This window comes from Asparagus officinalis, chromosome 4, assembly GCF_001876935.1.
Source record: "Asparagus officinalis chromosome 4, Aspof.V1, whole genome shotgun sequence".
NCBI lineage: Eukaryota > Viridiplantae > Streptophyta > Magnoliopsida > Asparagales > Asparagaceae > Asparagus > Asparagus officinalis.
Genome location: NC_033797.1, coordinates 35,619,089 through 35,630,509, shown reverse-complemented (window position 1 = coordinate 35,630,509; position 11,421 = coordinate 35,619,089). Strand labels below are relative to the sequence as shown.

Sequence of the window (11,421 nt, the reverse complement as noted above, 5' to 3'; positions counted from 1 at the left end):
ATGGGGAAGGAGCCGATCGAGGAGAAGATAGTTCCTCCCGTAGGGCTAGAGTATCTCTTTCCGCACCGTGTCGTCGACATCGGAGAGGAAGAATGAGAGAAGATGAGGAAGTACCTCATCGGGCCCATAGGAGTTGGCTCTAAATATGGACAAGAGCATGGCCTTGAACACTACTTCGAGCCCGATGTGCACCTCGATGCTCGGGGGACTATCCTGGGCTCTCGTTGGACTCAGCAGAGGGTGGTTGTGCAGTTCTCACTTCCTTGGGATGCAAAGTATTTGCAAGGGGTCCCGGATGTCGGCCTCCACCATACCCTTCGCAGCTACTTTGTTCGAGGCGCTATGGTGGAGACGAAGTTATACCACTGGATGGATAGTTATACCGCCGAATGGATCCGATCCGGACTGCTTATCTCAAGCTTCTAGGGGAGGTTACTTCCCTAAGGGCTAACAGACAGGCCGACTCAGAGCGAGTCACGGAAACACTGCCCCCAAGCGATTCCAAGGTCGATTGGCTTAGGCGGGAGCTGGAGGAGATCTAGAGGAAGGTCGGGAGAATGGAGGCGGCTCTCTAGGAGAGGGACTGTGCTATGGCAATGGCTGAGATGGAGAAGGATTCAGCGGTGCATGCGAGATGACGACTGGGCAAGGAGCATGAAATGCTTGTCAAGCATCAAGAGGAGGTCGCCCACTTGCAGGAGTCACTTTTAGCGGTTCAAAGCCAAAAGGCTCAAATTGAGTCAGAGGCTCACTGTCGGGAGATCATTGAGGAGTATCACCAAAGTTTAACTGGAAAAACTAAAATGGTGATCGCCTGCAAAGCAGGATATGACTACTTCTCGGTGCAGCTCCCAATCAAGATGAGGAACCCGCCCGACCGCTTCCACAATCCTCCTATTATGGCTAAGTTCCTGGACGAGCCGGAGGAGGTGGAAGCTTTAGGAGGGGGACTCGATCTCGATGAGGACGAGGGAGAATCGGATGAAGGAGGAGACTGCTCGACTCCTCTGTCGACCGCTCCTAGGGGTTCCCCACCAGCGACTCCTGGAGTGGGAATGGACTTCTCGTAGCCTCCTAGGACTTTCCTGTTTCTATGCTTTTGTTGTATATGTGTATACATTGTATATTGTAATGACACTTTATCAATGAATGAAGAAACACTTTTGAGTCTGAAATTGCTTGTCATGTGTTGTACAATCTCAATTTGTGTCTTCTGAATGACTTAGCTCCATAGACTTGAACTGCTGACTCGAGGGTACTCATTCTTCGTTGAGAAGATACGTCCTGAACTCGAGTAGTCACTCTTGATGTATTAGTTTTTTGTCTAATTTATAGAATCAATCTGGATGGCTACTTTAACTAGTTGGCGTCTGAGCTTCTTGGGCGAGTGCTTGAGAAATAGTCTTCAAAGTCCGTTTGTTTGTCATAAAATGAGATCTCAAAATTTTTATTAATTGAGCTGTTTATTACAAATCAAAATCGCTTTTATACAAAAGCATAGAGAATTGATTCGATCTCTCTTTGTTTAACGTGGATTCTTTGGGGCGATAGGATGCTTCTCTCGACGCTCGTGTCAGGTTTGTTTCCATTTGACGATTCAAACGAGGTTGCGGACAAACTTCAGCATATAGTAGAAGTTTGGTTGGATGAGTTCGAAGGCCGAACAAGTGCTTGATTGCTTGTAGGGTGAGTATGCCGAGATCTCAAAGTTCAGTTCTCTTCTCCTGAGGATTCGAACAAGACTGCCAATAAGCTTCATCGTGTGGTAGAAGCTTTATCAAAGTTTGAATACTCGAGCTAGGATATTTGAGAGCTGAGTGCACAAGATGCTAGGTTCATCTCCTTGCATCCGCACCTTTCCTCTCTTTTCTGCCCCTCCCCTTTTCTTGTAGCCATCAATGGCTATTTATAGAGGAGAATGACCAGTAATCACCCACTTAGAATGTGGAAAGTGGGCACAACCATTTTCACAATTCATGCTTTAGTGGCTGACTTGGTCAAACAATTCAAGTAAACCAGACTTTCAGGCGAACTTTATAAATCAGGCGAGCTTGACCATTCAGGCGAGCATGACGAGCTTCAGGTGAGCTTAGTGAGCTTTGAGCGTGTAGGTGAGCTTGGCACATGCAGACGAGCTTGGATCGTGCATGTGAGCTTGGCACATGCAGGCAAACTTGGAACATGCAGGCAAGCTTAGAACATGCAGGTGAGGTTGGAGTAAGCGGGCGAACCTCATAGGCGAAGCTATCAGGCAAGCTTCAATCAATTCAGGCGAGCTTCAAGCGTTTAGGCGAGCTTAGTCTTGTCCGCGGAGTCAAGTATTCAGGCAAACTTGGCTTTGCTTATTTGATTCAGGCGAATTCACACTATGAGGCAGACTTGCCTTGAATGTTCAGGCAAACAAGTAGACTTGGCTTGGTTCAGGCGAACCCTAATCTTGTAGGCGATGTTCAGGCGTTGAGGAACATAACTTGCTGCAAAAAAAGGGTCATAACTTTTAAACTGTAAGTCGGAATTAGACTAATTATTTATGAAAATCAACTATCTTGACGAGATGAGGACAACCAAACCCATTGAAGTTCAATTTGCTACTATCTGTTTTTCCAAATTCCCTTTGGTTTGAGAGATTTTGGTGTTTTTGTTTGTTTTTTACTATTTTTGATAATATTCTTACAGGCGAACTTTTAAATTTCTCTTCTAGGGATAAATGCAATTTTATTTTCCTACACCATTTTTAGCTTTCAAGGATCGACTAGGGAGACCGACTATTCGTCGAATAAATGTTTAGTGAGTTTCTGTAGGCTGTCTAAAAATCACAACAGATAGCTGATCCTCATCAAACACCGATGATGGAAGTTACAATTCGACGGCTTCCAGAAAGCTACAATTTAAAGACTTCCACGTAGATCGATGAAGGTTACAATCTGATGACCTTCACAATAACTGATGAAATCTCTAATCAACAGCCTTCATAATCAACATCGGGAGCTATAATCTGACGACTCTCATATTTTTAAGGAGTCAAGACGAAGATTACAAGGTGGCATTCTTTGCAACACTTTAGCAAAAGAGACTACAAATTGACAGTCTCTTCAAATCCGAACGTAGAGCTCACCTCTGCGTCCTAGATTTAAAATGCATAGCTCGTGACCACATTCCAAACTCCCAGAAGCAAAACGCAGAGGTCCTCCCTGCATTACCACCTTAAAACGCAGAGAACATCCCTATGTTACAACATCAAAATGCAGAGTTCGTGGACTCAAAACACAGAGTTCACATAGAGCCTAACTATGCGTCCCAGACTCAAAACGCAGAGTTCATGTAGAGCTTAACTCTGCGTCCCAGGCCCAAAACGCAGAGTTCATTTCTACGCAACGCGACCTGTGCGTTCAGCCACCAAAATAGACCCAACTCTGCGTTTCAAGTCTAAAACGCAGAGTTCGGACCCTGAACGCTATTTTTTAGCGTTTGACTCGTTCAAAACACAACTTGAACGGTTTCAAAACTATTTTCCCCACGATTTGGGGAGCTGTTTAAGAGGACGGTTACACCCTATTCGGCCCCACTTAGGAGCGAATTAAAGGGACGGTTACACCCCTTAATCCCCTATAAATATGGGGTAAACTCAACTGAGTTCTGGCTGGCTTTTTGGATCTGGGACTTGGCAGCAAAGGGGGAATTTCTTGGAGCAGAAAGGGCCTGAAGGGATCGGCATCATTCTCCAACGAAGATCATCTTCAACTTCAGCAACGAGGAGCTCGTCCTTGGCTTACAAACCAATTTCAGTTAAATCAACTCTTTCATAGAGTTTCAAACTCGTTCAGAGTTATCAACTCATCAAGAGTTTCAAACTTGCCACGTAAGTTCTCCACAGCGTCAAATCATGAGGAGGAGATACCGTTCTAGTGAATCAAGACGTGCGGATTGTCAACGGAGAGCAAACTCGACGCGAGCATTCGAGGGAGGCACTCCATCGCCACCGTGAAGAACCCAAAATTAAACAAAGGAGAGAATCTGGATCATTCTCCTCTCTTTTGTAATCGAAAATTCAAATTGTAATTAAGATCGAGAGAATACAAATTACTTTTCTTTCATTTTACTTACTTCAAAATTTCCACCAAACAATTTCTAGAAGCATTTATTGGGCATGTGAAACATCACTATGAGAAATGACATAATGGCGCTATCAGTTGTCAGAGAGTTATGGCGTTGCTTCGGTTTTAGAGCGAAGAGGCGTGTAGTAAAGGAGGGATGCTTCGAATTTCGTGTGAAATGTTTGAGATTTCAAGGCGAATCTCGCTCGTTCACTTTGAAATGAGCCGACCGTCAAAATTAATCCAAGTGTTCCCCTCAATTGCTATAAATAGCTCACTGGGGGCGCAGAAGAGTCTTCTTCACAAACTCTTGCCCTAAAATCTTCGGCACATCTCTCTTAACTTTCCTAAATCCTTTGTACTCCAAATCTTCAAATGGCTTCTTAGTCCTCCACCATCGGCCACAGTGAGGAGAGGATCAGCTCGAAGGTCACCGTCGGAGAGCTCGAGTAGTACTATGAGCTCTATGATATCCCCAAAGATTTCACGCACGCAGCGCCAAGCAGGGACGAGCCAGTGTATTGCCATGGAGATAATAGAGCACCGTTATATCTTGCTCATCTTGAGTATGTGCTACGACTATCGCTTCATCCCTTCATTAGGGATGTATGCGTTGCTCTGGGGGTTTCACCCCCTCAGTTCACCCCGAATGCGATTGCGGTCCTGGTAGGCTTCATCGTGATCTGCCACTGGGTGGTGTCCTACTGAGTATATGCTTCTTTGGGCATCTAGTCAGGGTCAAGTCGATGAGGAGGGACCCACACTACTTCTACCACTATAGTGGAGGTGGTAATCTTGTCTTGAACGCCCCTAAGTCGAACAGGGACTAGAAGGATCGGTTTGTGTAGCTCTTCAGCACCGATGGCGTCCTCTCCTACCCCAGTTTGTATAGGTCTTCGGCACCGACGTCGTCCTCTCCTACCCCAATTGGCCTAAAGTGGCCAAGAACATGCTGAAACTGCGCGTTGTCATCCCTGCTGGTCTCTGACCATCAACTTGATAGGGGCATTGTATGCAGATGTACACCTATCTCACTACAAGAAATTACATCTTTAACGAAGGGATTTCCCTTCGTTAAAGAGCTGAAAACCTTCGTTATTGTATGATAACGACGGGAAAAAATCCCTTCGTCACCCGTCGTTGAAGCCCTCTTCGTTAAAGGGTCACGAAGGGATATACTACCCGTCGTTATAGAGTCTATAACGACGGAACATATTACCGTCATTAATATTTACGACGGTAATTATCACCGTCGTTACCATCAGTAACGGGGATATTTTCCCGTCGTTACCATCAGTGATGGGATAGTTTGACGTCGTTACCATCAGTGACGGGATATTTTCCCGTCGTTACCATTAGCTACGGGGATATTTTCCCGTTATTGAAGACTAATTAATGACGGTTGGATACCGTCGTAAAAGTCCACATAATGGGTAATTAGTAACCCATCAACGACGGTGCTTTTCCTTCGTTGATGAACAAAATACGGTTTATAAAACCATCATTGTAGACTTGTTCCAAAGAAAAATACATGAAACTATCTAAAACAAATTAAAATAAAAGTTTGGGGAAGACACATCTCTGACACCTCTAATCATCGTCAAAATAAGACTCGAGCTACCCCCTCCTAATCTTGCATGGATAGCCTGAAAAATTTAAAAAAAATCACATAATTAAGAAATATCAATTAAGCATATATTATCTTATCAAGTAAAAAATTATATTTTTTAGTGCAAGTAGTCAATCATAAAAGTATATAAGAGATTTTACAAAAAATAATTACCTAGTCCTGCACATGTTCTCGAGTTTGAGGAGTCAATGAAGGTGATTGCCTAAAAAAAAGTTCTTGCATAGCTTTCACTTGTGACTCCAACTCAGACATCCTTTGTTGTTGTTGCTCCTGCTCATCTAAGCATTGTTGAAGCATCTGGTTCTTTCTCTTTTCTTCTATAACTCGTGCTTCCAGATCAGATCGACTAAGGAGCGGTCCTCTCAAATCTTTCAAAGTAGTCCCGCCACCAAATACAGTGATGTGACCATGAGATTGCTTCCCCCAGATTTTCTCAACTATCTCAATGTCAGAAAGTGAAGGGTTTGCTTGTTTGACTTGAACAATTTCATCCTATAAAAATTAAATTCATATGTTAGTACTATATAATGCATCATTATCAAACTTAAACACATATTCTACTTACATATTTATCTTGATCCCCATTTTCTAGTGTTTCATTAGCTTTCTTTCGAGTTTCATGAAACATTTTTACCACATCAGGTGGATTACCTGACTTGCCACCCTTATTCAAATATTAAATAAAAATGAGTACAACATCAAACTAAAAAACAAAGTAGTTATAAATAAATAAGAAATTAGTTTTGAATGTATACCAATTTCCGTATGGTGGAGCATCTTTCTTTTGCCTCTGTTAAGTGTATTTTGTTGGCTTGCTTTCTATACATCAAGATTAAAAGATAATTTCAACAATCCAACAATATACATGGAACAAAATTAATAAAATTAGGAGATTAATACCTGAAATTTTGAAGAAAAATAATGTTCCTTAACTAGCCAATCCCAGTCATCAACACTCACTTCTGTAGGTTTATTTCTAAGTGCAACTTGTAATGAATTTTCTTTCACATATTTCCTGTGCATGTCACCACGCCACTTATTCCACAAATCGCGCAAGTGTCTCATTACTAACTCTCTCTTTTGCTCCATGTCCTCAGCATCAAATTTATCCTATATCAAATTTGAATCAAAATTTAATTTATAAGAATTAAAAACCAAATGCATTTAATTAATTTTCAATGTACCTTAATGGATGCCCACATATGATCTTTATTTTGTTGTGGTATTTTGGCCCAATTCTCAACAGCTACTTGGCAAATATTTCTATCACGAATAATAATTCCAAGGTATCGTGAAAATTCTGGCTCAATAGCTCTATTCTGATAAAAAGTAATGATCTTTTTCTCCCCATGTGACAAATTATTCAACTTTAGACACTTATTTTTACCACGAGGTGAATTTTTCCTTTGCCGTGCACATCCCACCATTTACAACGAAATAGAACAACCTTTCTTCTACCAGGATACTCTAATTCGACAACTTCAACCAAAGCACCATAATAATCTATATCTCCACCATCACCAGCATCACCAACAACCGTAACCCCACTATTTTGAGTTGACAAACAATTATCTCAACTTTCTGTATGAAATCGATGTCCATTTATGACAAATCCAGTAAAACATTTAACAATCTTACTTGGATCACGAGATAATGAAAGTAAGTCATCATCTTCTCGATAACTCTGATAAACCTAAACAAAACCAAAATATGATCAAGTCATGGAACATGTAATAAAATGAACCAATCAATATATTAAAAAAAATAAGGCAAGATATGTACGTACTAGAGCTTGAAACCACTCGATAAAGTTCTTATCCCAATCTTTATCATCATATTGATTTGTGGGTTCTCTCACGAATTCATTGTAGTCCCTACATTAAAATATCATAAATATGATTAACGTTGACTAACTATAGTAAATTTATTAGTAGAATCTTAAACTTTAGTGACTTACTCAATGTGTGGTTGCACTTCATCACAGTTCTTTAGAACTCAATGTGTGGTTGCACTTCATCACCGTTCATCAAGGTAGCGGGTGGTAGCAGCACCCAATGCGCGTCCACTATGTCTGAAAATAGATAGTTGTGCCTCATGACATTCTCTATTGCCATCTTCATAATTTCTTTCAAGGTGATTAAACTTTGTCTCGAAGCCTTTTAGATATCTTGAGCAAAAAGTCATGCATTCATCTGCTATATATCCTTCAGCAATTGACCCTTCTGGACGTGCCCTATTTCTGATATATGACTTATAAGTATAAAGCTGACGCTCCACTGGGTACATCCATCGAAATCGAACAGGCCCTCCAAGTATGGCTTCAGATGCTAAATGAACTACTAAATGCAGCATAACATCAAAAATTGAAGGTGGAAAAATCTTCTCAAGCTTACATAACGTAAGTGGAATCTGCTCATCAATTTGCTTAAGTTCATCCACCCTTAATGTCTTGGCACATAATATAGTGAAGAATATGGAAAGTTCAATAATTGGTTCACACACTTTTGCAAGAAGAACGTCATTAATTGATACAGGAATCAAGCACTGCAAAAGAATGTGACAGTCATGACTCTTTAACCCCAAAATCTTACGCTCTTTAAGGTTTACACATTGAGAAATATTGGATGAAAATCCATCTGGAACTTTTAACTCCTTTAGAAATCGACAAAATTTGCTTTGCTCTTCTTGGGATAAAGTATAACAAGCTGCTGGCATCACAAGTTTATCTCCTCTCTGGATTGGATGTAACTCCGGTTTTAAACTCATTGCTTGTAAATCGAGACGGGCTTTGATATTATCCTTTGTCTTTCCTTTAATGTTCATGATTGTTCCCAGCAGACTATCACAAATATTCTTCTCAATATGCATGACATCTAAATTATGTCGCAATAAGAGAGTTCTCCAATATGGCAAATCAAAAAAAATACTTTTTTTATTCCAATTATCTCCCCGTCTTTCGTGTGATATTTTAATTTTCTTCTCTGGATGATTGGTCAAGGTGATCCCTATAAGATCTTCCACCTGCTTAAGGATGTCATCTCCGGTCAGCTTCGGCGCTGCATACCCTCTCTCCCTAGTGCCATCAAATGATTTCTTATCCTTTCTCCAACTGTGATTTTCATCAAGATAGCGACGATGCCCCATATAGCTCTGCTTGCCTCCATATTTTAATATTTGTTGACTTGATTCCTGATTTGGCAGTCTGGATCCCGATTAGGCAGTAAATCGGCTTTGGTGTCTGAGTTCGAATCCGTTATATGGTTGGATGACTCGTTGACTCTCTGGACCGTTGGTTTGATCCCGTACGCGAGTGGATTCATTCCGTCGTTCACGTACGGTTCGTCAGCTTCGTAGCCTTGTTAATCCGCTTCGTTGCGTGCCACTTGGCTTCGGTGACGTTTGTGCTTAGATACATCGCCTGATGGTTCATTAGTTCGTCTTGAACCGTGTCAAGGGACCTATAAGCAATTTTATATGCCTACAGATACCCCCTCCAAAGTTTTCCAGTCTCGTTCTTTTATAGAAGAGTCTGGAATACTTTGGATATGACTGTCCCAACCTTCAATCGGTGTAACGGGCTCTTGGAATGGCTTCTATTCTCGATTCCTTCAATTCTCCAGGCTATTCGGTGCTTTGTCGAATGTTTGAGAGGGTTACGGTGCTGCATTTATTGTCTGACCGTTGTCGGAATTTTGAATTTGAAGTCGATTCTTGGTTTCCTAGCTTTTTAGCCCGAATTAGTTGCTTCAACATGGAATTGACCATCGGTTGACGGCTTTGAATCTTCATTGTGACGCGTTGTCCGGCGTTTAACACAGTTTACACTCGTAAGTATTTTGGAGTCTACACAGTTTAAGCTCTAAAGGAGTTGGAGCGGGGAGGTTTAGTTTATACTCATACACTCCTGGGAGTTATGTTGAGTTATCCTTAAGAATATTTTTTAGAAAAATATTCTCCAGAAACTTCTCAACAAAGAGGAGGGAATAGTTTATACTCGTATACCTTATTGGAGTATTCTTTAGGTTCGAATAATCTGAACCGGCCCAAAAAATGTGCCAAAAAGGCAGTATTTGGGTTAAACAAATCTCTCCGACCCTTCCAAATATATGGTAGAGGGGTTAAATAGGTGAAGGACTGAACCGTAGGTTGATCAAAAGTCGTTTCAATGCTTAATTCAGCTTCAATTTGAATTCTGGTTCAAATTTGGTTCAAACTGGTTCAATTTGGCTCAGACTGGCTCATTCTGGTTCAATCTGACTCAATTTGGCTCATTCTGGTCTGGTCTGGTCCAGCCAGGCTCAATCTGGCTCAATTTGGGCTCATTCTGGCTCATTCTGGTCCATTCTGGTCCATTCTGACTTGGTCTGGTTTAGCCCGGTCTGGTCTGGGTCAGCCAGATCTGGTTCAAGGATAAAAGAGGTCCCCTTTTTTTTCTTTTTCTTTTTTTCTTCTCCTCTTTCTAGGGCCGGCCACCCCTTCCCTCTCTTCTCTTGATTTCTCTTCTCACAAGCCTCTTTTCTCCCTCCAAACTTCAGATCTGTATTAGATCTAGCTTTCCTTTGGATCTTGGACTGAGAAATCCCCCAAAAATTCCAAATAAAAAGTTTCTCTCAGGCCCCTCGAGCGTGTGGTTCAAGTTTCCTTAAAGGTCTCGCCTTTATTGAATTTTGGGCTTTTCTTCAGGTAAATCCTCCGCCATCTTGATCTATTTCATGTTTGATCTAGTATATGGAGTCGCGGGATCACATATAAGGGTTGAGGGTGTGATTTGATGCCTCAAACTTGCCTTTTTTGGGGTAAAAATGGGATTTTTCCTTTTCTAGATCTGATCCTTCAATTTACCTTGCAGGTTTCTATGTCCCGTATGGCGAGGGGTCAATCCTCTACCATGCCGACTGATGGCGCGCCTCCCTCTTATGCTGGTGAGCCACTTTTTTCTGGAAATTTACAAATTAGTCCATTTTTTTCTTGGAAATTTGCAAATTGGTCCTTTTTCTTTTTTTTACTCCCCGTTGTTCTCCTTGGTGAGGCAACCGGGAAAAGCCTTGATTCTCCTTGGTGAGGATCGACGCTTCAAAGATATGTTTTGCTTGGTCAAAACACTATCTCATAATAAATAAAGGGGGCGTTTTGTCGCTGCGTTGTGCTTTATAAGGCAGGGATATATTATCGATATACCCTATCTTATGAAGGCGCAACGTGGCCAAAACGTCACACCCTTTATAAGGCAATGACTCTATCTTACCCCTTCGTAAGATGAGTTCAATTTCCTTTTATAACTGGAATTAACAAACGTTTAATTGCTTGTTCTCAGTTGAATACCCTTCTGGAGCGTTCTCATCTCACGCAATATATGGACGTCGTGGCGAGTATTATTCGACCTCCGACGATGTTTCCCCTATCCCAGTCACTCCTCAGTTCGTTTTGGGTACATCGACTGAGGTTGTTCAGGTGGTGAAGGAAGGTGGGCACCGAGCTCTTCGACAGTTGATTACTGATGCACCACTTGTGAAGGATGCCAATTCCGTTCAGTCTCTCAGGAAGACTGATTTTTTGTTTGGTGACTCTGTCAGAGATCCCGATGCAGCGTTTATCGACGCGAGCAGTGGCTTCATAAGGCTGGCAGCAGTTTCCTGTATTTACCGAAGATTCCTCGACATCGTTCTTTGACTGAGTTTAGGCATCAGGCTGTGAAAC

At 41.7% G+C, this 11,421-nt stretch overlaps 1 protein-coding gene and 1 long non-coding RNA gene across 2 annotated transcripts; both read right to left on the bottom strand.

Moving 5' to 3' along the window:
* On the bottom strand, positions 6,035-6,356 carry LOC109835970. The gene is made up of 2 exons (XR_002245760.1): positions 6,290-6,356; positions 6,035-6,216 (listed from the first exon to the last, which is right to left on the bottom strand). It is a non-coding gene; the product is annotated as an uncharacterized LOC109835970 (long non-coding RNA).
* Positions 6,372-8,868, bottom strand: LOC109838506. The gene is made up of 8 exons (XM_020406943.1): positions 7,745-8,868; positions 7,511-7,598; positions 7,363-7,417; positions 7,112-7,227; positions 6,909-7,043; positions 6,625-6,834; positions 6,480-6,543; positions 6,372-6,388 (listed from the first exon to the last, which is right to left on the bottom strand). Exons 1-8 carry the CDS (start codon positions 8,866-8,868, stop codon positions 6,372-6,374), a joined length of 1,809 nt encoding a protein of 602 aa, XP_020262532.1.

Bases quoted from the DNA above. Each gene is read 5' to 3' on its own strand.
- LOC109838506 (XM_020406943.1), bottom strand. From the start codon at position 8,868: ATGGGGCATCGTCGCTATCTTGATGAAAATCACAGTTGGAGAAAGGAT. The intron at 7,599-7,744 runs GTGATGAAGTGC...ATTTTAATGTAG, and splicing joins ACCCGCTACCTTGATGAACG to GGACTACAATGAATTCGTGA. The intron at 6,544-6,624 runs GTATTAATCTCC...CTTGATGTATAG, and splicing joins ATTTTTCTTCAAAATTTCAG to AAAGCAAGCCAACAAAATAC.